Source organism: Loxodonta africana, chromosome 1 (assembly GCF_030014295.1).
Source record: "Loxodonta africana isolate mLoxAfr1 chromosome 1, mLoxAfr1.hap2, whole genome shotgun sequence".
In the NCBI taxonomy this organism is placed as follows: domain Eukaryota; kingdom Metazoa; phylum Chordata; class Mammalia; order Proboscidea; family Elephantidae; genus Loxodonta; species Loxodonta africana.
In genome coordinates, this window is record NC_087342.1 from 53,723,912 (window position 1) to 53,751,122 (window position 27,211).

Sequence of the window (27,211 nt, forward strand, 5' to 3'; positions counted from 1 at the left end):
CATTAGAGAAATGCAAATCAAAACTACAATGAGATTCCATCTCACTCCAACAAGGCTGGCATTAATCCCAAAAACACAAAATAATAAATGTTGGAGAGGCTGCGGAGAGATTGGAACTCTTATACACTGCTAGTGGGAATGTAAAATGGTACAACCACTTTGGAAATCGATTTGCACTTCCTTGAAAAGCTAGAAATAGAACCACCATACATCCAGCAATCCCACTCCTTGGAATATATCCTAGAGAAATAACAGCCTTTACACAAACAGATATATGCACAGCCATGTTCACTGCACCACTGTTTACAATAGCAAAAGGATGGAAGCAAGCAAGGTGCCCATCAATAGATGAGTGGATAAATAAATTATAGTATATTCTCACAATGGAATGCTAAGCATCAATAAAGAACAATGATGAATCCGTGAAACATTTCATAACATGGAGGAATCTGGAAGGCATTATACTGAGTGAAATTAGTCAGTTGCAAAAGGGCAAATATTGTACGAAACCACTGTTATTATAAGAACTCGAGAAATAGCTTAAAGTGAGAAGAAAATATTCATTGATGGTACGAGAGTGGGGAGGGAGGGAGGGAGAGGGGTATTCACTAACTAGATAGTAGATAAGAACTATTTTAGGTGAAGGGAAAGACAACACACAATACAGAAGAGGTCAGCAAACTGGACTAGACCAAAAGCAAAGAAGCTTCCTGAATAAACTGAATGCTTCAAAGGCCAGGGTAGCAGGGTTGGGGCTTTGGGGACCATGATTTTAGGGGACATCTAAGTCAATTGGTATAATAAAATCTATTAAGAAAATATTCTACATCCCGCTTTGGAAAGTGGCGTCTGGGTCTTAAACGCTAGCAAGCGGCCATCTAAGATGCATCAATTGGTCTGAACCCACCTGGAGCAAAGGAGAACGAAAAACACCAAAGACACAAGTAATTATGAGCCCAAGAGACAGAAAGGGCCACATAAAGTAGAGACTACATCAGCCTGAGACCAGAAGAAGTAGATGGTGCCTGGCTACAACTGATGGCTGCCCTGATAGGGAACACAACAAAGAACACCTGAGAAAGCAGGAGAGCAGTGGGATGCAGACCCCAAATTCTCGTAAAAAGAGCAGACTTAATGGTCTGACTGAGACTAGAAGGACCCCGGAGATCATGGTCCCCAGACCTTCTGTCGGCCCAAGATAGGAACCATTCCCAAAGCCAACTCTTCAGACAGGGATTGGACTGGACTGTGGGATAAAAAATGATACTGGTGAGGAGTGAACTTCTTGGCTCAAGTAGACACATGAGACTATGTGGGCAGCTCCTGTCTGGAGGGCAGATGAGAGGGCAGAGGGGATCAAAAGCTGACTGAATAGACACAAAAACAGAGAGTGGAATTAAAAGAGTGTGCTGTCTCATTAGGGGGAGATTTACTAGGAGTATATAGCAAGGTATATATAAATTTTTGTATGAGAGACTGACTTGATTTGTAAACTTTCACTTAAAGTACAATCAAAATTAAAAAAAAAAAACAAAAACAGATTTTACCAAAAAAGTGAAAAGAGAAGCTACCGACTGGGAGAATATCCTTGGAAAACATATACCGGACAAGAATCTAATAACCAAAATATATATAAAACTTCAACAACAACAAAAAGACAAATAACCTGATCATTAAATAGACGAAGGACTTGAATACACATTTCACCAAAGAGACATTCAAATGGTCAAAAGGGCATGAAAAGATGCTCAGTGTCTTTATCCATCAGAGTAATGCAAATCAAAACCACAAAGAGATAGCGTTTCACTCCCACTAGGATGGTTAAAAAATAAATAATGTTGGTAAGTGTGTAGGGAAATTTGAACACTTACCCATTGCTGGTAGGAATACAAAATGGTACAGCCATTGTGGAAAACAGTGTGGCAGATTTTCAAAATACTAAAAATAGAAGATGGCTGACTGGGTAGAAGCTACCTCGGATCCTTCTTGCAACAAAGACTCGGAAAAACAAGTGAATCAATCACATACATGACAATCTATGAACCCTGACCATCAAACACAGATCTAAAGAGTTGACCTGAGTGACAGAGACAGAACGAACAACCACGGGGAAGCAGCGACTGTTTTTGGAGCCTGAAGCCAGCGTCCGAGTCAGGAAACCTTGGCGCTGGGCCTTGGACTGGGTGCAAGGGAGCTGAGCATGGCATCCTGAGATGGTGCAAACATGGAACGCAGCTCTAGCCCCCAGAAGTGACCTCAGGGGAAGCCCAGCCAGTGCTCGCAGGCAGTGCAGCGACGCGGCTGACAGGAGAAGTCACCAGGAGGCAGCAACTGGTTTTGGAGCCGGAAGTGCGGTGTCCCAGCCAGGGAACCTTGGTGCTGGGCTTTGGACTGGGAGCGGAGGAACTAACCACGGCTTCTGAGACAGCGCAAGCACCGGACGCAGGCCTGACCCTCGGGGGCAATCTCTACCCAGCCAGCACACACAGTCAACACGCCCCTCGGGAATCTCAGATAAAATAGTCATCCCAAGCAAGATAAGTGACTTTGTCTATATTCCGGGGTGCTACTCTCTCCTATTTATCTGAACCCTCCCCTCCCCTTCCCAGGCAGCTTCATTAACATTGGAATTTCCTGAGCCAGAGAGTGAAGTGCTCTGCGGTTTTTCTTTCTTTTTTGGTCTTTTCCTAATCCATCCTCCTGGCCTGAGAGAAGCAGCTACAAAAAACCCAAGGACCAAAAATCCTTCCCTAATTGGACTAAAAATACAGAACCAGCTCCAGCCAAACATATGTGATCCACAGTCTTGGGCTTTCATCCCCACAGGGAACAAGGTGGCTATTATAAAGCAAAGGCCATTCTGATAGGGATCTGACTGGAAACACAAGTTTCCCAGGTCTGATATCTCTGCTATTCGACAGAGCCCTCACTGACCCACAACAGGGAACTGAGGGCTGAAGCTCCCCCCAGACCACCTAGCCTCCTGCCTTAAGGGTCTAAGGAGGGTGGCACCTACCAATCTGTAGAGGTACTTGCATTGGGGGCCTAAGGTACAGCTGCAGAGCCCACCCACCAAAGTACTTTAGGAATAGAGACACACCTACCTCACTGGCACTTGGGGGAAGCCTGTCAGTATCCTGACGCCCCTGGAGTGTGAACCTCTGCTGCTACTAGAATGTGGTGCACACAACTATCACCACTACTTCTCTAGGTGGATAGGTGACAGTCTGCACCACACACTTGATGACCCAAAATCAGATTCTACTCAAGAATAGTGAATGGACTCTTAGGCTTATATATCTGGTAACAGCCCAAACCAGCTGGTAATAGGACATAAGTGATTCAAGGGCTACAACAATCAAGACAGCACAATCTAGTAGCCCATATACATATATTGACAGAAAACAAAACAAGATAAGACTCAGTGAGCAAATACAAAATAAATCACTACAATATCTTAGAGATGGCTCGGAGACAGCAGTCGATATCAAACTACATAAAGAAGCAGACCATGATTGCTTCTACAGCTCCGCAAACTAAAGAATCAAAATCTTTCCCAAATGAAGATACGATCCTGGAATTGCCAGATGCAGAATGTAAAAAACTAATTTACAAAATGCTTCAAGACATCGGGGATGACCTTAGAAATGAAATAAGGCAATCTACAGAAAAAGCCAAGGAACACACTGATAAAGCAGTTGAAGAAATCAAAAAGATTATTCAAGAACATAGTGGAAAAATTACTAAGCTGCAAGAATCCATAGAGAGACAGCATGCAGAAATCCAAAAGATTAACAGTAAAATTACAGAATTAGACAACTCAATAGGAAGTCAGAGGAGCAGACTCGAGGAATTGGAATGCAGGGTGGGAAATCTGGAGAACCAGGGAATTAACACCAACATAGCTGAAAAAAAATCAGATAAAAGAATTAAAAAAAAATGAAGAAACCCTAAGAATCATGTGGGACTCTATCAAGAAGAATAACTTGCATGTGATTGGAGTCCCAGAACAAGGAGGGATAACAGAAAATACAGAGAGAATAGTTGAAGATCTGTTGGCAGAAAACTTCCCTGACATCATGAAAGACGAAAGGATATCTATCCAAGATGCTCATTGAACCCCATTTAAGATTGATCCAAAAAGAAAATCACCAAGACATATTATCATCAAACTTGCCAAAACAAAAGATACAGAGAAAATTTTAAAAGCAGCCAGGGATAAAAGAAAAGTCTCCTACAAAGGAGAATCAATAAGTTCAGACTACTCAGCAGAAACCATGCAGTCAAGAAGGCAATGGGATGACATATACAGAGCACTGAAGGAGAAAAACTGCCAGCCAAGTATCATTTAACCAGCAAAACTCTCTCTCAAATATGAAGGCGAAATTAAAACATTTACAGATAAACACAAGCTTAGAGAATTTGCAAAAACCAAACCAAAGCTACAAGAAATACTAAAGGAAATCGTCTGGTCAGAAAACCAATAATATCAGATACCAACACAACACAAGGTCACAGAACAGAACATTCTGATATCAACTCAAATAGGGAAATCACAAAAACAAATTAAGATTAATTTTAAAAAGAAAAAAAATGCTCAAAACAGGGAATCATTGAGGTCAATATGTAAAAGATCACAATAATCAAAAAGAGGGACTAAATGCAGGAGGCATAGAACTGCCATATGGAGAGGGAAACAAGGTGATATAGGACAATACAAGTCAGGTTTTTACTTAGAAAAATAGGGGTAAATATTAAGGTAACCACAAAGAGGTATAACAACTTCAGAACTCGAAATAAAAACCAAGAAAAACATAACAACTCAGCAAACATAAAGTCAACTACTATGAAAATGAGGAACACACAATTTACAAAGAAAAACGTCTCAGCACAAAAAAGTGGAAAAATGAAATTGTCAACAACACACAAAAAGGCATCAAAATGACAACACTAAACACTTACTTATCTATAATTACGCTGAATGTAAATGGACTAAATGCACCAATAAAGAGACAGAGAGTCTCAGACTGGATAAAGAAACACGATCCATCTATATGCTGCCTACAAGAGACACACCTTAGACTTAGAGACACAAACAAACTAAAACTCAAAGGATGGAAAAAAATATATCAAGAAAACAAGCAAAAAAGAGCAGGAGTAGCAATATTAATTTCTGACAAAATAGACTTTAAAGTTAAATCCACCACAAAGGATAAAGAAGGACACTACATAATGATTAAAGGGACAATAGACCAGGAAGATATAACCATATTAAACACTTACGCACCCAGTGAGAGGGCTGCAAGATACATAAAATGAACTTTAACAGAACTCAAAAGTGACATAGACACCTCCACAATTATACTAGGAGACTTCAACACACCACTTTCGGAGAAGGACATGACATCCAATAAGAAGCTCAATAGAGACACGGAAGACCTAAAGGCTACAATCAACCAACTTGACCTCATAGACTTATACAGAACACTCCACCCAACAGCTGCAAAGTATACTTTTTTTTCTAGTACACATGGAACATTCTCTAGAATAGACCACATATTAGGTCATAAAACAAACCTTGCAGAATCCAAAACATTGAAATATTACAAAGCATCTTCTCAGACCACAAGGCCATAAAAGTGGAAATCAATAACAGAAAAATTAGGGAAAAGAAATCAAACACTTTGAACAATACCCTGCTGAAAAAAGACTGGGTTATAGAAGACATTAAGGAGGGAATAATGAAATTCATAGAATGCAATGAGAATGAAAACATTTCCTATCAAAACCTCTGGGACAAAGCAAAAGCAGTGCTCAGAGGTCAATTTATATCGATAAATGCACACATACATAAAGAAGAAAGAGCCAAAATCAGAGAACTGTCCCTACAGCTTGAACAAATAGAAAGTGAGCAACAAAAGAATCCATCAGGCACCAGAATAAAACAAATAATAAAAATTAGAGCTGAACTAAATGAATTAAAGAACAGAAAAACAATTGAAAGAATTAACAAAGCCAAAAGCTGATTCTTTGAAAAAATTAACAAAATTGATAAACCATTGGCCAGACTGACTAAAGAAATACAGGAAAGGAAACAAATAACCCTAATAAGAACGAGATGGGCCACATCACAACAGACTCAACTGAAATTAAAAGAATCATATCAGATTATTACAAAAAACTGTACTCTAACAAATTTGAAAACCTAGAAGAAGTGGATAAATTCCTAGAAAAACACTGCCTACCTAAACTAACACAATCAGAAGTAGAACAACTAAATAGACCCATAACAAAAAAAGAGATTGAAAAGGTAATCAAAAAACTCCCCCCCCAAAAAAAAAGCCCTGGCCTGGATGGCTTTACTGCAGAGTTCTACCAAACTTTCAGAGAAGAGTTAACACCACTGCTACTAAAGGTATTTCAAAGCATAGAAAATGATGGAATACTACCTAATTCATACTATGAAGCCACCATATCCCTGATACCAAAACAAGATAAAGACACCACAAAAAAAGAAAATTACAGACCTATATCCCTCATGAACATAGATGCAAAAATCCTCAACAAAATTCTAGCCAATACAGTTCAACAACATATCAAAAAAATAATCCACCATGACCAAGTTTATGCAAGGCTGGTTTAATATTAGAAAAACCATTAATGTAATCCACCATATAAATAAAACAAAAGACAAAAACCACATGATCTTATCAATTGAAGCAGAAAAGGCATTTGACAAAGTCCAACACCGATTTATGATAAAAACTCTCAGCAAAATAGGAATTGAGGGAAAATTCCTCAACATAATAAAAGGCATCTATGCAAAGCCAACAGCCAACATCACTCTAAATGGAGAGAGCCTGAAAGCATTTCCCTTGAGAATGGGAACCAGACAAGGATGCCCTTTATCACTGCTCTTATTCAACATTGTGCTAGAAGTCCTAGCCAGAGCAATTAGGCTAGACAAAGAAATAAAGGGCATCTGGGTTTTTTTTTGGGTTGGCAAGGAGGAAGTAAAATTATCACTATTTGCAGATGACATGATCTTATACACAGAAAGCCCTAAGGAATCCTCCAGAAAACTACTGAAACTAATAGAAGAGTTTGGCAGAGTCTCAGGTTATAAGATAAACATACAAAAATCACTTGGATTCCTCTACATCAACAAAAAGAACATCGAAGAGGAAATCACCAAGTCAATACCATTCACAGTAGCCCCCAAGAAGATGAAATACTTAGGAATAAACCTTACCAAAGATGTAAAAGACCTATACAAAGAAAACTACAAAGTACTAGTGCAAGAAACTAAAAAGGACCTACTTAAGTGGAAAAACATACTTTGCTCATGGATAGGAAGACTTAACAATGTCTATTCTACCAAAAGCCATCTACACATACAATGCACTTCTGGTCCAAATTCCAATGACATTTTTTAAAGTGTTTGAGAAACAAATCACCAACTTCATATGGAAGGGAAAGAAGCCCCGGATAAGTAAAGTACTACTGAAAAAGAAGAAGAAAGTGGGAGGCCTCACTCTACCTGATCTTAGAACATATTATACAGCCACTGTAGTCAAAACAGCCTGGTACTGGTACAACGACAGGCACTTAGACCGATGGAACAGAATTGAGAACCCAGATATAAATCCATCCACATACGAGCAGCTGATATTTGACAAAGGCCCAGTGTCAGTTAATTGGGGAAAAGACAGTCTTTTTAACAAATGGTGCTGGCATAACTGGATATCCATTTGCAAAAAAATGAAACAGGACCCATACCTCACACCAAGCACAAAAACTAACTCCAAGTGGATCAAAGACCTAAACATAAAGACTAAAGCGATAAAGATCATGGAAGAAAAAATAGGGACAATGTTAGGAGCCCTAATACAAGGCATAAACAGAATACAAAACATTACCAAAAATGACGAAGAGAAACCAGATAACTGGGAGCTCCTAAAAATCAAACACCTATGCTCATCTAAAGACTTCACCAAAAGAGTAAAAAGACCAGCTACAGACTGGGAAAGAATTTTCAGCTATGACATCTCCGACCACCACCTGATCTCTAAAATCTATATGATTCTGTTAAAACTCAACCACAAAAAGACAAACAACCCAATCAAGAAGTGGGCAAAGGGGGGGGGCAAGATGGCTGACTAGGTAGACGCTACCTCGGATCCCTCTTGCAACAAAGACTCGGAAAAACAAGTGAATCGATCACATACATGACAATCTACGAACCCTGAACAACAAACACAGATTTAAAGAGTCAACCTGAGTGACAGAGATGGAGAACGAACAACTACGGGGAAGCAGCGACTGTTTTCGGAGTCTGGAGCCAGCGTCCCAGTCAGGTAACCTTGGCGCCGGGCTTAGGACTGGGCGCAGGGGAGCTGAACACGACATCTGTGACGGAGCAAACACGGGGCGCAGCCCTAGCTCCCTGAACTGACCCCGGGAGGGGGCCCAGCTGGTCCGCGCGGGCGGCATGGCGAAGCGGCTGGTGGGACGAGAAGTCCCCGGGAGGCAGTGACTGGTTTTGGAGCTGGGAGTGCAGCGTCCCAGCCGGGGAACCTTGGCGCCAGGCTTTGGACTGGGCACAGGGGAGCTGAACGTGGCATCCGGTCATGGCGCAAACACGGGGCGCAGCCCTACTCCCCTGAACTAACCCCGGGAGGGGGCCCAGCGAGTCTGCGGGGGCAGCACGGCGACGCAGCTGGTGGGACGAGAAGTCCCCGGGAGGCAGCGACTGATTTTGGAGCTAGGAGTGCAGCATCCCAGCAGGGGAACCTTAACGCTGGGCTTTGGACTGGCAGCGGAGTATCTGAACACGGCTTCAGCAGACCAGACCCTCGGGGACAATCTCCACACACCAGCACACACAGGCGACACGCACCTCGGGAATCTCAGATAAAATAGTCATCCCAAGCAAGATAAGCAACTTTGGCTATATTCCGGGGTGCTACTCTCTGCTGTTTTTCTGAACCCTTCCCTCCCCTTCCCAGGCGGCTTCATTAACATTGGAATTTCCTGAGCCAGAGGGAGAATGGCTCCGGCTCCGTGGCTTTGCCTTTCCCTTTTTTTTTTTTTGGTCTTTTCCTAACCCATTCTTCCGGCCTGAGAGAAGCAACCACAAAAAACCCAGGGACCAAAAATCCTTCCCTAATTGGACTAAAAACATAGAACCAGCTCCAGCCAAGCATATATGATCCAAATCTCGGGCTTTCATCCTTACAGGGAACAAGGTGGCTGTTATAATGCAAAGGCACTTCTGATAGGGATCTGACTGCATTTTTTTTAGCAGATTTTCTGGAAAAACAAGTTTCCCAGGTCTGATATCTCTGCTTATTCAACAGAGCCCTAACTGACCCACAACAGGGAACTGAGGGCTGAAGCTCCCCCCAGACCACCTAGCCTCTTGCCTTAGGGGTCTAAGGAGGGTGACACCTACCAATCAGTAGAGGTACTTGCATTGGGGGCCTAAGGTACAGCTGCAGAGCCCTCCCACCAAGGTGCTATAGGAATAGAGACACACCTACCTCACTGACACTTGGGGGAAGCCTGTCAGCATCCTGCCCCCTCTGGAGGGTGAACCCCAGCTGATAATAGAATCTGGTGCACACAACTATCACCACTACTTCTCGAGGTGGATAGGTGTTAGGGTGCAGCACACACTTGATGACCCAAAATCAGATTCTACTCAAGAATAGTGAATAGACTCAGGCATATATATCTGGCAACAGCCCAAACCAGCTGGTAATAGGTCATAAGTAAGTTAAGGGCTACAACAAACAAGACAGCACAATATAGTAGCCCATCCACCTATATTGAAAGAAAGCAAAACAAGATAAGACTCAACGAGCAAATACAGAATAAATCACTACTATATCTTAGTGATGGCTTGGAGACAGCAGTCGATATCAAACCACATAAAGAAGCAGACCATGACAGCTTCTACAACCCCCCAAACACAAAAAGACAAACAACCCAATCAAAAAGTGGGCAAAGGATATGAACATGCACTTCACTAAAGAACATATTCAGGCAGCTAACAGATACATGAGAAAATGCTCTTGATCATTAGCCATTAGAAAAATGCAAATTAAAACTACAATGAGATTCCATCTCACTCCAACAAGGCTGGCATTAATCCAAAAAACACAAAATAATAAATGTTGGAGAGGCTGCGGAGAGATTGGAACTCTTATACACTGCTGGTGGGAATGTAAAATGGTACAACCACTTTGGAAACCTATCTGGCGTTATCTTAAACAGTTAGAAATAGAACTACCATACAACCCAGAAATCCCACTCCTCGGAATATGCCCTAGAGAAATAAGAGCCTCCACACAAACAGATATATGCACACCCATGTTTATTGCAGCTCTGTTTACAATAGCAAAAAGCTGGAAGCAACCAAGTTGTCCATCAACGGATGAGTGGTTAAATAAATTGTGGTATATTCACACAATGGAATACTACGCATCGATAAAGAACAGTGATGAATCTGTGAAACATTTCATAACATGGAGGAACCTGGAAGGCATTATGCTGAGCGAAATTAGTCAGAAGCAAGAGGACAAATATTGTATAAGACCACTATTATAAGATCTTGAGAAATAGTATAAACTAAGAAGAACACATACTATTGTGGTTATGAGGGGGGGAGGAAGGGAGGGTGGGAGAGGGTTATTTACTGATTAGTTAGTGGATAAGAACTACTTTAGGTGAAGGGAAGGACAATACTCAACACACAGAAGGTCAGCTCAACTGGACTGGACCAAAAGCAAAGAAGTTTCTGGGATAAACTGAACGCTTTAAAGGTCAGCGGAGCAAGGGCAGGGGTTTGGGGACTATGGCTTAAAGGGACTTCTAAGTCAATTGGCAAAATAATTCTATTAAGAAAACATTCTGCATCCCACTTTGAAATGTGGCATCTGGGTTCTTAAATGCTAACAAGTGGCCATCTAAGATGCATCAATTGGTCTCAACCCACCTGGATCAAAGGAGAATGAAGAACACCAAGGTCACACGATAACTAAGAGCCCAAGAGACAGAAAGGGCCACATGAACCAGAGACTTACATCATCCTGAGACCAGAAGAACTAGGTGGTGCCCGGCCACAACCGATGACTGCCCTGACAGGGAGCACAACAGAGAACCCCTGAGGGAGCAGGAGATCAGTGGGATGCAGACCCCAAATTCTCATAAAAAGACCAGACTTAATGGTCCGACTGAGACTAGGGGAATCCTGGCGGTCATGGTCCCCAAACCTTCTGTTGGCCCAGGACAGGAACCGTTCCCGAAGACAACTCATCAGACATGGAAGGGTCTGGACAATGGATTGGAGAGAGATGCTGACGAAGAGTGAGCTACTTGGATCAGGTGGACACTTGAGACTGTGTTGGCATCTCCTGTCTGGAGGGGAGATAGGAGGGTAGAGAGGGTTAGAAACTGGCAAAATTGTCACGAAAGGAGAGACTAGAAGGAGGGAGCAAGCTGACTCATTAAGGGCAGAGTAAGTGGGAGTATGGAGTAAGGTGTATATAAGCTTATATGTGACAAAAAAAAAAAAAAATTTTTTTTTTTTTAGACTGACTTAATTTGTAAACTTTCACTTAAAGCACAATAAAAATTATTAAAAAAAAATACTAAAAATAGAATTACCAGATGACAAAGCAATTCAGGTCCTAGGTATGGACCCAAAAGACTTAAAAGCAGACACTTAAACAGAGACTCGTACTCCAATATTCATTGTAGCACTGTTCATGATATCGAAAAGGTGAATACCACCTAAATGCCCATCGACAGCTGAATGGATAAACAAAATATGGTACATACATACAATGGAATACTACTCAGCCAGGAAGAGAAATGAAGTCTTGATAAGTGCTGGAGTATGGATGGAACCTGAGGACATTGTGCCAAGTGAAATAAGCCAATCACAAAAAGACAAATATTGTGTGACCTTACTTATATAAAAAGACAGGAAAAGGCAAATGTATAGAGAACAAAGTTTATCAGTGGTTACCAGGGGTAAGAAGAGGGGGATTGGGGGGTTAACAGTGATAGAAATACCATGTTGATTGAGGGTTGGATGGCACAGCTGGTTGTTGTAATTGCTGTTGTATACCTATAAAAAGTTGAATTGGTAAAAGTTGTACGATATGCTTACAACAACACACACACACACAAATCAACAGCAACAAAGGGTAGCTGCTGAGGCTGATTATGTACAAACAAATACCTCATTGGATTTGATTCCTTGGTTTGGAGGCTTAGGGTCATGGTTTCATGGGACATCCCAGTTAATTGGCCTAATAACATGCTTAGTGCTTCTGTTCTATCTCCTCGTTTGATGCATATTGCCTGGGGCCTTAAAAGCTTGGAAGCAGCCATCCAAGGCACAGCAATTGGTCTCCGTTCATCTGGAACAACAGAGGAAGAAGGAGAGTCAGGAATAGGAGGAAGATATGGAATGTGTGGTTAACTGCCTCCGTAAACAACTGCCTCCTTTGCCATGAGACCAGAAGAGCTGGATGGTGCCCGGCTACCATTACCGAACATTTTGATCAAAGATTGCACAGAAGAATTCCGATCAAAGGGGAGAAAATGCAGAAGTTCAAATTTTCATGGACTTCAGACTTCCTGGAGCCATGGAACCCCTGAAATATTTGCCCTGAGATAACCTTTAAATCTTAAACCAAAAATATTCCCTGGCTTCTTCTTAAAACAAAGCAATAGTTAACTAGTAAAGAATGTCTGCCTTAAGCATTGTGCTCTTTTACTATCTATCTCTATGAGATCAAATTGACAATAGCAACCTGAAAGATTATAGGACACTTAGGTGGCAGTGAGTTTATGTTAACGGGGAGGAACAACTTAGAAAAGGTGGGTGAGGATGGTTACCCAACTGGAAGAATGTAATCCGTGTCACTAAATGGTATATGCAGAAACTGTTGAATTGGTACACGTTTTGCTGTGTATATTCTCAACAACAACGAGCTAAAAAAAATTATTTTAAGAATAAAAAAGAAAACCCTGTGGATCACAACAGTCCAGTCTGCAGCTGATCATGGGGATGACACAGGACCAGGCAGTGTTCTATCGCGTTAGGCATGGGTCACCATGAGTTGGGGCTGACTCAACAGTAGCTAACAACCACATATATTTCTCAGCCATTCTGGCTGTACAGAAAAGCAGAGTTATGGTATCTTTTTGTTCAAAGTTTATTTCAGAGCCCTTGTTCTTGAACTTATCTCTTCTACCAGTTCTGCCCTAATTCTGCCCCACTGGTTTTCCTCCGCCCTTCCCTGGAAATGGTGCTGTTCTGAGTTGCTAGCTATCTTTCATTTCTATTGCTGACTGACAAACTTACTACCTGGGATGAAGTGAATTTACATTTTTTATAACCAGTGCAATTTAAGAAGTGGTAGCTAAAGGATATTTAATTTCTACATCCCTGTGTCTTCACAAAATCCACAAAGTCTTGGAGCCACTGAAAATCATGAAGTTTATTTCCTTGCCTTTAAGCCAGAAACCTATCAGAACTATCCCAGGAAATGAGAATGTCTTCTATTTTAAAAATAATTCCAGAAAGGGAGATTCTGTAATTTTCTTGACCCATTCATTAGAGTGCTTACTGGATGAGTCAAGTAAGCCAGCCTCCAGCTCAGCACTCCAGGTCCCACTCGGCCCGGCTGGGACTTTCTTATGCCAGCTTTTCTCTTGCCCATATGATGCAACAGCTGCAGCGGGGGACTCTTCCAGAATAAGATGGCAAATGGAACTAACTGTGTGAGTATGTTACATAGCAGTGGCGGTGAGGGTGGTAGGGCCTGGGGCAGGTAGAAGGGAACCGTTGTCAAGTGTATCTGTATCCGGATACTAATTTAATAATGTGCCTGTAGCTTAAGTAAGAAACTGAGAGAGATAAAGGAATGTGATAGTTGGAATGGAGAGAATAGAGAGAAGAGGCCAAGAGCATTGAGGAACAGTTTGGAAAGAATTATAAGAATGCTTGGCCTATGTTGTAAAGGGCTGATGAGAGCCAGCTCCAGTGTTGCAGTGAGTGGCTACAGGGTAGAGTATCTTAGAAGAAAGATACGGTTACCAAGTGGCTCCTACCGGTTAGAATCATGTTCAGGTTGCGCACTCACTCAGACAATATTCACGGCGTGACTGTTAGGTGCTAGAAACTGTATTAGATGTAATACAGGCCAGGGCAGGCCAGTATGTTATCATGGCTTTATTAGGAAGAAGAATGAGGAAGAAGGTGGAGGGGGAGGAGGGAGGAAAAGGAGAAGGAGAAGAAAGAGGAAGAGGAGAAGGAGAAAGAACCTTGCCTGTACCCTTTTCTCAGTTACATCCTGTAGATCAGGTTCCCAGGGAACGGAAAGTCAGATTCAGATCTGCCTGCAGTGGGCTCACTGGGGAGTGCTCTAGGCACACCCTTGAGAAGCAAGGAGCAGAATCCAGCAGTGGGGAACCTGAATGGCAATGCGGTAGCGATGGAGGCCTCAGTCCATCTTCCTCGGAGGAGCTCTGGAGCATAGATGGCCCTTCGGAGTTCTTCTGGAGCCAGGACTTTGTAACTCAAATCGACAAGTCATTGGATGCAGCAACCTCCAGGAAGGACTTAAACCTTGGTAAAGGCAGCTCCTTTCTGCTGAGGGCAATACATGGAGGGGGCCTCAGCCGTGAGCCATCAGCAGCCTACATTCCCTTCTCCCGGGAGCCAGGGAAACTCTGTCCTGGGAAGGTAGGAGGATCTGGGAGCCACACCACAGTTTACACAACACATGAGGAAACTGAGCACAGGGAAGTTAAGCAACTCACTCAGGGTTCCACAGCAAGTGAGTAGGAGTGCCAGGACTGCAAACACTCAGGCAGTCCGCTCCAGCAATTAAAAAATCACTCAACAGCAATGGGTTTTGGTTTTGTTTGTTTCTTTGGTTTAATCTACATACACAAGGAGCCCTGGTTGCACAATGGTTAAGCACTTGGCTGCTCACTGAAAGGTTGGTGGTTCAAACCCACCCAAATGCTCCACATGAGAAAGACTTGATCTGCTTCCATAAACATTAAAGCTAAGAAAACCTTATGGGGCACTTCTACTTTGTCACACAGGGTCACTATGAGTTGGAATCAACCCAAAGGCACCTAACAACAACAACAAAAATCAATATACACAGGAGCTACTGTATACATAGGAGCTACGCTGCTAACCAAAAGGTTAGAGATTAGAGGTTTGAGTCCACCTAGAGGTACCTTGGAAGAAAGACCTGGCAATCTACTTCCAAAAGCCCAGCCATTGAAAAGTCTACAGAGCACATTTCTACTTTGACACACGTGGAGTTGCCATGGGTCAGAATTGACTCAATGAAAACTTTTTTTTTGGTAATCTATATACTGTGTGTAAAAAAATCTACTGAAATGCTGTCATGGTTGCTCAATAAATAATAGCTATTTTATTTTGGGGGGACGGATGGTGGCCATTCCCTTTTATAAGCCCTCATCATTTCAGCTATCTGAAGGCAAAATCAGAGGCCTTAAGAATGTTTGTGGAGCAAAAATGCTTAGGTGTATTTTTGACTGCTGATCTTTGGAAACCCTGGTGGTGTAGTGGTTAAGTGCTACAGCTGCTAACCAAAAGGTCAGCAGTTCAAATCTGCCAGGTGCTCCTTGGAAACTCTACGGGGCAGTTCTACTCTGTCCTATAGGGTCATTATGAGTCGGAATCAACTCAATGGCAGTGGGATTGGTTTGGTTTGGTGTTTTTTTTGGGGGGGGGGCACTTGAGAGTATCACAAATTAACATATTAACCTGATGATGGAAAGTGAAGGTTGACCTCCAGTATTGAAGGGGTGCTGTAACATAAATGGAACCTCACTGTTAAGGGATTAAACTGTGTTCCCCCAAAATATGTTTTGGAATCCTAACCCCTCCACCTACAGACATAATCTTGTTTGGAAATAGGATTTTTGTTAAGTTAATTAGATCTTACCTGAGTAGGGTGGGTTCTAAATCTACTCACTTCTGAGTTATAAAAACAGCAGAATGGACACAGAAATACCCACATAACAGGGAAAGACAGATACCATGTGAAGATCCTCCACAAGCCAAGAAACCAAGGGACTAAGGAATGCCCAGAGCTACTGACAATGAAGGAATCCACAGGGCCAAGACCCTGATTTGGACTCTTAGACTCTGGAACAGTGAGTAAATAAATGTCTGTTATTTCAAATCATCACGTGTGGTATTTCTGTAATAGCAGCACTAGGATACTAAGACGCCCATCTTCTAACCATACAGGGCTGTGTCCAATGCAGGTCTCATCTGTCTCCCCTTTGAATCTCCTGGGATCACTTCAGCAAGAAATGGACAATGCTCAGAAGGCTGCCTTACGCTACACAGGGCCTTGCTTTTAAAAAAGGAGCATGACTGACCCTCAGCCACCTAGAACTTCAAGCTGTTTAAGAAAGAGGTATAAATACTCTGGTCAGCAGGGCAGGGTCCTGACTTCACCAAGCTTAGGTAAGATAATGTAAGGATGTGACAGGAAGTTATGAGACCTCTATGACTTTATAAAACAACCATTAATATTAATATCAGCCCATGAGACTTGAAGAGCTAGAAATGTTAAAGTCCAACATTTCACCTTAAGTAAAGTATTTAAAATCTGTGCTTAAATTGATCTTCTGAAATATACAAAAGCCATCTTAGCCTATTGGGACACACTGCATTAAGTCACATTTTCAAGATGACAACTAATAGAGTCCAGATAGGAAATGACCACAGGTAAACCCCACTCTGCTCATTTACATGGGCCAGGCAATATCAGGAGGGACTAGGTTGCTCAGAGATGCAGAAAAAGCTGATGTCAAGTCAACATACCAAGTCATCTAGCTTTTATGTGGGTACTCTGTGCCTTCCACTGTGGCCAATACAATGCAGAATCATAGAACTGTAGAGTTAGCAAGAAACAAGGAGACAATACAACTGATTTTGAGCTCCAACAATGGACTCAAACATACCAACAATCAGGAAAATGGCGCACGGCCAGGCAATGTTTTGTTCTGTTACACGTAAGGTTGCCATGAGTTGGAGCAGACTTAACGGTAAACAATAACAACAGCAATTTGACTGGAATACTGAGACTCACATGTGGGCAGAGATTAGGAAACAACATTGTACCTAAATAAGCAGAGACTGAGAGATGTTATAAAAACTCAGAGAAAGGAAAAACAAATCTGGGCTAGAGTTGGTCAGCAGAGGTTTTAGGGAGAATGTGGGATTTCAGGTGGTCTATGAGAGAAGCAGAGTGGTAGAGGAGACAGGCAGGAAGGCATTTCATTCTAGGATAGCCTGAGCATGGGATGAAAGGGAGAGCAAGAAGCCTAGGGATTCACAATGATGGAGACCACCCTTACTGAGGAAGAGACCAGCATCCCCTGGGAAGTAGGGGGACCTGAGGGCTGGGTAAGCAGGTAAGCTCTTAAGTCAGGAGTTGGATTTGACTCCATAAGGTAGGAGGGAGCCTCTGTAGTTTCTTGAGCAGCAGACCACACTTCTTGAGCTGGGTCATGTTAGAAACACAAGACAAGCGAAGCAAAAGCAATGCTTTGGGAAGATGCATCTGGAATCTGAGAGGTAAATGGATGGGGTGGATAAGGGGAGGACAGTTAGGATATAATAGGGCCATCCAGGGATAAATTATAAAAATCTAGAATGGGAAGTGGCAGTAAGACCTGGGGAAAAAGAAATAAACCTAAGAAAATTTTAAAAGGAAAACTAATAAAATTTGATGGCTGATTAGTCGGGGATGGAAAAAAAGGGATTAACACCAGGAAATGATAGCATCTTTGACAAGTGTCATTTTCCAGTCTTGAAAAAAGGGGGCTCTGAAACATGTAACCGAGCTAGAGTTAAGAAGGCAGGCAAGGGATGGTGAAAATGGTGCTGGTTTTGGGGGAAGGTGAAACATTTGTTCTTAAACCCTCCCCTTATTGCATAGCAGAAGCACTGATGGTTTAGGCATCCACCCTGGATTTTGGATTTGATATGAACATCAGTCATGGCTACGGACACTCTTGTCTTGTGCTTGACAGTGTTTAATATAGAGCTAACAGAGGCTCAGAGTTCCTAAGCAGTATTTTACGGTGGTACTCTAGTTCCACAAGGGCATTTTTTCTTTTTTTCTGTTTGTTTTCTTCATAAAATTCTGTAATTGAAACCAGCAGTCACCTTGACATTTTCAGGAACACTAAAGATGCATTCAGAGCTAAATGTTTCAGGCCCAAATTAAAAGGGCATTTCTTGAGCGATACAAGTACAGTCCATGGCCAGTGAGGAAGAAGGAGCACCCCCAGGGCTCTGTGAGCTCAATTTCCTCTAATTAGCATTTCAGAGTGTCACCTTTGGACCATGCATCACCTCTGCTTCCCCAAATCAGTAATATGATCCCAAAGGATCAGAGTACAGGTAGTACCCGACTTACAATGTGGTTCCATTCTGACAACTCCGTCGTAAGTTTATTCTGACATAGGTGGAATACAGGCATACCTTGGTTTATTGCCCTTCACTTTATTGTGCTTTGCAGATTTTTTTTTTTTTTTTTTTTTAAATAAATTGAAGGCTTATGGCAACCCTGCTTGAGCAAGTCTATTGGCACCATTTTTCCAACAGCATGCACTCACTTTGTGTCTCTGGGTCACATTTTGGTAATTCTCCCAATATTTCAAACTTTATCATTATTATTATATCTGTTACAGTGATCTGTGATCAGTGATCTTTGATATTACTATTGTAATTGTTTTGGGGTGCATGAGACAACAAACTTAATCACTAAATGTAGTGTGTTCTGAGTGCTCCACTGATCGGCCATTCCCCATCTCTTTCTCTCTCTCATTGGGCCTTCCTATTCCCTGAGACATGACAATGTTGACATTAGGCCAATTAATAACCTTACAATGGCCTCTAAGTGTTCAAGTGAAAAGAAGAGTTATACGTCTCTCACGTTAAATCAAAAGCTAGAAATGATTAAGCTTCGTGAGGAAGGCATGTGGAAAGCGAAGAGAAGCTAAAAGCTAGGCCTCTTGCACCAAACAGCCAAGTTGTGAATGCAAGGGAAAAGTTCTTGAAGGAAATTAAATGTGCTACTCCAGTGAAAGCAAGAATGATAAGAAAGCAGCACAGCCTTATTGCCGATATGGAGAAAGCTGTAGTGGTCTGGATAGGAGATCAAACCAGCCACACATTCCCTTATGCCAAACTTAATCCAGAGCAAGGCCCTAACTCTCTTCAATTTTGTGAAGGCTGAGAGAGGTGAGGAAGCAGCAGAAAAAAAGTTCGAAGCTAGCAGATTGGCTCATGAGGTTTAAGGAAAGAAGCTGTCTGTATAATATCAAAGTGCAAGGTGAAGCAGCCAAGTGCTGATGTAGAAGCTGCAGCAAGTTATCCAGAGGATCCAGCTAAGACAGCTAATGAAGGTGGCTACACTCAACAACAGAATTTCAATGTAGACAAAGCAGCCTTATACTGGAAGATGTCATCTAGGACTTTCATAGCTAGAGCAGAGAAGTCAATGCCTGGCTTCAAAGGACAGGCTGACTCTCTTGTTAGGGGCTGATGCAGCTTATGACTTTAAGTGGAAGCCAGTGCTCATTTACCATTCTGAAAATCCTAGGGCCCTTAAGATTTACGCTAAATCTAATCTGGTTATGCTCTATAAATGGAACAACAAAGCCTGGATGACAGCACATCTGTTTACAACCTAATTTACTGAATATTTTAAACCCACTGTTGACACTTACTTGGCAGAGCTAAAAAAAAAAAAACTTTAACACTTGCCTGAGCAGGGCAGAGGCCAAAAGGCCAGATAGAGTCATGCCGCAGGGCTGGGAATTGGCTGTTATGATGGAACCACTGTATCCTGAGCATTCCTGAACCTGAATTCTAACCTGTTACTTCCCTAATGAACCCCATAATCATGAGTATTTTCTGAGTTCTGGGTGCTCATTGCAATGAATTATCAAACACAGCAGAGAAGTAGAGAGTGCTGTGGGAGGGATGGTGGGTGTTAGAATTGATAAAGATGGCGGAGTGAGGAGGCTTATCTGAAGACTGCCTCATAGCAATCAGCCTTGGACTGTTGATCTTGATTCTTCTTCCCCCTTGTGAAGTTAGAGGAGGCCAGGCCTCACCCCCACAAAGTTTTTACAAGAGCAAAATTAACAGGAGTTTGGTAGAAGTTGATTCTAACCCTTATGGATGACTTTGAGGGGTTCAAGCCTTCAGTGGAGGAAGTAACCGCAGATGTGGTAGAAATGACAAGAGAACTAGAATTAGAAGTGGAGCCTGAAGATGTGAGTGAATTGCTACAATCTCATGGTAAAACTTTAATGGATGAGGAGTTGCTTCTTATGGATGAACAAAGAAAGTGGTTTCTTGAGATGAAACCTACTCTTGGTGAAGATGCTGTGAACATTGTTGAAATGCCAGCAAAGGATTTAGAATATTACATAAACTTAGTTAATAAAGTTGTGGCAGGGTTTGGGAGGACTGACTCCAATTTTGAGAGAAGTTCTACTGTAAAATGCTATCAAACAGCATCATATACTACAGAGAAATCTTCCCGTGAAAGGAATAGTCAATCGATGTGGCAAACTTCATTGTTGTCTTATTTTAAGAAATCGCCACAGCCACCTAAACCTTCAGCAACCACCATCCTGATCAGTCAGCAGCCATCAATATTGAGGCAAGACCCTCCCCCAGCAAAAAGACCATCGCTCACTGAAGACTCAGATGATGGTTAGAATTTTTCAGCAATAAAGTATTTTTTAATTAAGGTACGTACATTTTTTTTTTTTTTTTACGTAATGCTGTTATACACTTAACAGGACTACCGTATAGTGTAAACATAACTTTTCATTCACTGGGAGACCAAAAAATTCTTGTGACTTGCTTTATTGCAGTGTTCTTGAACCAAATCCGCCGTCTCTCTGAGGTATTCCTATACCTCTTTTTATTTTTTTAATTTTCATTATTATTGCCCTTTTTTATCGGTATGTTTATAAATCTGATCTTTGTCTTTGGGGCCTGGAAATATTACATAAAAACTTAAAGATATGATGGTATTAGCAAATTACGTGCTGCAACATTGTATGTAGTACATATTACAACAAGATGCACAGGAAAAAAGGACAGTCGAAGTGCTGCTCGTCGTAACTCGAATATATCGTAAGTCAGGGACTACATGTATTTAGTTTAGTTTCTATTATTATTTTCTAACAACAACAAAAAAAAGTTTACATATCCCCCCAATTTTTTTTAAAGCTGTTTTTTCCCGTTCATTCATACTTGATTCATCAGAATGTAGTCAGAAGGGTTTAAAAGACAAGAGATTATAAAACTGGTTTCTAAATAGTTAAAAATGTGTATTTGCCATTTGGTTGGGTGATTCATCCTTTAAGAATGAGACTAGCCTATAAAAAAATTAAACCGGGATGTGAACACGGCAAAATGTATTTGCTTTTCTTAGATAAATCTACTGGTCTGTGTGTGCTGTAACATGCATGATCCCTCCATTCAGAACCGCAGTTCCCACACAACACACGCCACTCTGCCTCCTCTTCACAGACGTTCCCAGGCAGATACAGGTAACAATCCTTCCTGCATCTGTTGTCAAACCCAGGGTGAAATTATTAGTGTAGTCCTGGATTGTGGGTCATCTGAAAAGAGTTCCAAGATAAGATTCTTTACAAACGAGCATTTTATAATCAGCCGACACAAAATGTTGGTACAAATAACTTCCAAATTGGGTTTCTCAGAGCAAACTGTTAAGTAAAAGAAAAAGCCGAAACTCACAAACATTGAAGAAGGAAGAAAAACAATGGGGTTCTGTATTTAACTGGGTACTGGGTTAAAGGGGATGTGTGTAGAAGCACAGATGGTAAAGGCAAACAGACTGGTCCCAGGTTAGGCACATATGGACTTACCAGGTTAAGTAATGTCAAGTACTTCCACTGTCCGCCATTCTGGAATATTTTGGATTTCTGGAGATCCCCTCCTGATTGGGAGATGTAATAATTGAGGAAAATATACCAGCTCAGAACAAGGAAGTGGTATATGCAGGTAGAAGCCTCTGTCATGGCTGGCTCTGAGCAGGGAGCTGTGAGTGCCTTAGGTAGCTTCTCTCTGGAGTCCTCTCCAAGGTCACAGCTGAAGGTCTACCACAGCTGACGGCTGTAAAACAGGCTCATCAGGATCAGGCTGCTGGGGTTGTGCTTCTCTCATGGGCTCCTTTTCTGATCAACTTGGGAGACAGGACTTGCTGGTTTTCAGATGCCTGCCTTTGGATAATGGCAGATAATCTTCAGATTAGCATAAATTTCAATATTTAGCCTTTAACAGGGCAGGAAGCCTTGTGAGAGCTGTACTTTGCACCATTTGGCTGGGGAAGAGGCATGGTTAAGTGACCTTATTATGAAACACCAATGACATCTAATGAAATACAGTCATGGAGGTATTCCCTTTTTTTTTTTTTTTTTTCCTTTTCCCTCAGGCAGAACAAGGACACTGTAATAGTATCTCTTGAGGGAATGAGGGGCAGGGTGACAAATCAAGGGGAAAGGCTGTGGGTATGTTTACGAGGAGAAAGGAGGCAAGCAGAAAGGAAAAGGGTGTTGTTATCTTGCTCCTGAGATCTCCAAGACTCAATAAAATCTGAAATAACCTTTGATCCTCTCCAGGCAGCAGACCCAAGAGTTGTTGGGCTTTTTTTTTTTTTTTTTTTTATCTGTACCTTGGAGAACTAAGGGTCACTCAGGACTGTTTCAGACACTCTACTGGCATAGATGTGTCTGTACCCTGGAAGGGAAAAAGCATAGGAAGAGGTCTGCCACCACATCCCAACATACCTGAGTTTAGACATTGCAGAGAGAGAGTGAGGGCCTCTGCATTGCCTTGGAGGAGACCAGAATTGCCTAGGCTGGGGGGAGTGTGCAGAACTGGGCTCAGCCTCAAGCTCGACAGACGGGAACTGGGGGAGAGTTGGAAGTGTGATACCTTGTGACATCACCAGCTTGGTTCCCTGGGCAACTAACTCAGAGGGTTCTGAGCAAATCCCTAAGAGAAATGCTCCCTGATGCAGTTATGCAATGCTGTGGTTGGTATCGTTTGATCCCTTATCCCTTATCAAAGTACTGGGAGAAAGAACTGCAGGCTGTACATGAAGGAATAGAAAAAACAAACCCAGCTCTTAAGTCAGCAGAGCCCAGACATGAGGAACTGTAGATGGGAAAAAAGCCTAGCCAGCAATGTATGTCTGCATTTCAGCCATTCTCAACGGACGGTGACATAAAACACAATGCAAACCTCCATTGGCCTATGTTAACATGGTAAATAATAATAGCAGCTAATATTTTTACAGTACTTATTATTTTTTTTTTTTTACTATATGCTAGGCACTGTTCCAAGTGATCTGAGGAAATCAAAGCCTAGGCTGCCGAAAGAATACGTTCAACAAGAGGTAGACCTCCATCCAGCCTGTGCTCTTTAACCAGTGTGCCTGACTACCAAGAACCAGTATCTGAAGCAAAAAATGTGGAAAAGAATTTCAAATTCTCATGGAATCTGAAATTTCTGGAGGCATGAGGCTGGATGAATCCCAAACCTATTGCCCTGGGATAATCTTTAAACTTTAAACAAAAAAATATCCCCTGAGGACTTCTTTAGACCAAACAATAGCTTAACTAATAAAAGATGTCTGCCTTGAGCCTTCTGCTCTTATTTAAGAATACCTATAAAAAAAAAAATTTTTTTTTTTTTTATATGGGATCAAATTGACAACAGCAGCTGGAAAGGTTAGAGAGGAAGCTTAGGGGGCAGGGAGTTGAGGTTAAGTGGGGAGGAACAATTAGGAAAAGGAGGGTGAGAATGCTTGCACAATTTGGAGAATATAATCAATGTCCCTGAACTGTACATGTAGAAATGGCTGAATCACTGTATGTTTTGCTGTATATATTTTCAACTATGATAAAAAATAAAATAAAAATAGCTTGCCACACAATCAAAAAAAAAAAAAAAAAAATACCCAGGCTCACTTTTCAATAGCTCTTCCCTCCCTGCTAAGCTCCTTCTGTTCCTCTATCCCTCCCATCAGAAAAGTCTCTCAGGAAAGAATCATATATGTTTTGAAGATCGGTATACATACGAGTTATTGAGCTATGTCTCCCAGGGTATTTTCTTTTTAAACATCATCCCTTTATATAAAAATCTCAAGCATGGTCTGTATAGAGGGAAGGATTGCAGGCAAGGGTGAGGAAGGAGGGGCAGCCAAGAACACAGATCTTCCAAAATCTGTGTGTTCAAACCTTGAGATAGGTGCTTCCGTGACCTGGACTTCTTTCCTATATTAGTCTCAATGCCCACAAATAAGTCTTCTAAATATTGATACAATTATTTAAATTTATTTGTAAGAGATTCAATGTTTGACACTGGAATGGAAGTTAGCATTTTAATAGAAAATAACATGCAACATATATATATGATGATTCTTTTATAGAAACGATGTGATTTCTTGTCACCTTGAAGGCTAAGGTGAGCCTGACCCAAGCCATGGTGTTTTCAGTCACCTCATATGCATGTGAAAGCTGGCCAATGAATAAGGAAGACTGAAGAGGAATTGACGCCTCTGAATTACAATGTTGGCAAAGAATATTGAATATTCCATGGACTGCCAAAAGAATGAACAAACCTGTCCTGGATGAAGTAGAGCTGGAATGCTCCTTAGAAGCAAGAATGGTGAGACTTCATCTCATATACTTTGGACATGTGATCAGGAGGGACTGGAAAAGGACATCATGCTTGGTAAAGCAGAGGGTCAGTGAAAAAGAAGAAGACCCTCAACGAGATGAATTGACACAGTAGCTGCAACAATGGGCTTAAACACAGCAATGATTATGAGGACGGCGCAGGACCGGGCAGTGTTTCATTCTGTCATATGTAAGGTTACTATGAGTCCCTACCAACTCGACGGCACCTAAAAACAACAACATGTAATTTCTTAATTTAATTTTGATAAAGTTTTCCATGAAAATGTCATCCAAAAGAAACTCTACGCTGTAACCATATTCCCATAATAAGTTGTATCCCTGCTTCTCTCTTCATTGTTCAGAATAACCAGATATATTTTCATAAAGACATTTGTCCATCTGTCCCCCACCCTGAGTCCCAGTGGAGCTCTGGGGAGCAATGACAGTGTTACCACTTAGTTATACAATAATACGAACTAGTAGATACTAAGTCTCTGTTGGCCTTCATTTTTCCTCTCTCCAAGTATTTGGAGGCCTCAGGTTAGATCAGATCCAGGAGAAGTGGGAGAGGACTAGTCACATACTTTAAAAAAAAAAAAATGCCTAACAGAAACTTGATTTTTTTTTAGTCACAGAAAATATTAAAAATATATATAGAAATAAGCATATTTCATAGCTTTATTTGAACATTGCACATATAATGGTTGACTATGAAAAGTGACATTCTTTGAAACTCTTCGCCCTCTGGGTGTCTGGAACACTGTTCTTTAATTTCACAAATATTTACTGAGCAAACTAGTATTTGCTGGGCATTTGTGAAGTCCTGGGGATTCTTTGGGGAAGAAGAAAAATCTAATCCCTACCCTCGTGGAGCATATATTCTAGCAAGAGATACAAACATTAAACAATATCACCATCAGGTGTTAATTTATAATTATGGCGACTTCTGTGAAGGACAAATACAGGGGACTATAGGAGGGGCCAGAGAAGCCGGCTCTGAGGCAGTCATGTCTGAGCAGGCCTGGTCCTCCCAGCAGTACTCTAACTGTCCTTCTCAATTTTCTTTGTGAGTTCCTCTTCCTCTGCTAGCTTCTTACATGTTAGTGTTTCCCAGAGACCTAGTCCAGCCCACTGCCCATCTCATGTTACATACTAACCCTAGTATTTTAATCTACCATCATAGTTTCTATCACTGCCCTCCAGTTTATGACAACAAATTTTACACCTCTAGTCCAAGTTTCTTCCCCACCCCCAACCAAGCCTCAGAGATACTTTTCCAAGCTTATAACTACCCGTTGGATATCTCCTGAATGAGTCAGGGACACCTTTAAAATGAACTCATTACCTTCCCCCAAATCGGGCTTTCTTTTCTTGTAGTGATGGCCTCTACCTGTGAGTCTTCCTTATCTGTTCCTTCTCCGTCACTCCCAAATCTAATTAAGCACCAAATCCTGCCAAGTACATCTCCCAAATCCGGTTCAAATAAGCCCCCTTCTTTCATCCCTTCGATAACTGCTCTAGTTCAAGTCTTCATCTCTTGCCAATACCATAGCAAGAGTCTCCAAACTGGTTTTTCTGATTCTAATCTTATCCTCCAACTCTACTCTTTACAAGGTAAATTCCACATGCTAATAAAGGTTTGTTGTTTGCATGGATCAATTCTGGTATTGTGGTATTCTTGATTATCTACCCAGGAGGTCTCTAACTCTTGGGTTTCCTGATTAGCACCACTTTGATTACTTAGTCCCATATGTTCCCTGGAGCCCTGGTGGCACAGTGATTAAGAGTTCAGCTGCTAACCAAAAGGTCAGCAGTTCGAATCCACTAGCCACTTCTTAGAAACCCTAAGGAGCAGTTCTACTCTGTCCTATAGGGTTGCTATGAGTTCAAATTGACTAGAGGAGAAGGGATTTTATATGTTCCCTAGGTCTCCTGCTGCCTCTCAGCCAGTGTGACTTCCCAACCTGTCTTAGTCATCTAGTGCCGCTACAACAGAAATACCACAAGTGGATGGCTTTGAAAAAGAGAAGTTTATTCTCTGACAGTCTAGTAGACTACAAGTCCAAATTCAGGCCGTCAGCCCCAGGGGAAGGCTGTCTGTCTGTAGGCTCTGGGGGAAGCTCCTTGTCATCAATCTTCTCCTTGTCTTAGAGCTTCTCCCTGCAGAAGCCACAGGTCCAAAGGATGTGCTCTGCCCCCAGTGCTGCTTTCTTGGTGGTATGAGGTCCTCATATCTCTCTGTTCACTTCTCTTTTTTATGTCTCAAAAGAGATTGGTTTAAAACACAATCTAATCTTTTATATTGAGTCCTGCTGCTAATCCCATCTCATCAATACCATGGAGATAGGATTTACAACACATAGGAAAATCACATCAGATGACAAAACGGTAG

At 41.7% G+C, this 27,211-nt stretch overlaps 1 protein-coding gene and 1 long non-coding RNA gene across 2 annotated transcripts in view; one reads left to right on the top strand and one right to left on the bottom strand.

The window, feature by feature from the left end:
- The window catches only part of ADTRP (androgen dependent TFPI regulating protein), a 118,615-nt gene extending 95,845 nt beyond the window's left edge, over positions 1-22,770 (bottom strand). Inside the window, exons 1-4 of the mRNA XM_064280703.1 lie at positions 21,999-22,770; positions 20,155-20,168; positions 11,147-11,167; positions 10,316-10,330 (exon numbers count right to left, since the gene is read on the bottom strand). Coding sequence (XP_064136773.1) covers positions 10,316-10,330; positions 11,147-11,167; positions 20,155-20,168; positions 21,999-22,155 — 207 coding nt within the window. The 5' untranslated portion in view covers positions 22,156-22,770. The remainder of the gene's footprint in view (positions 1-10,315; positions 10,331-11,146; positions 11,168-20,154; positions 20,169-21,998) is intronic.
- LOC111752391 (uncharacterized) lies at positions 12,836-25,309 on the top strand. The gene is made up of 4 exons (XR_002787343.2): positions 12,836-13,800; positions 21,546-21,663; positions 23,470-23,534; positions 24,570-25,309. It is a non-coding gene; the product is annotated as an uncharacterized LOC111752391 (long non-coding RNA).
- Positions 25,310-27,211: the final 1,902 nt, after the last annotated feature.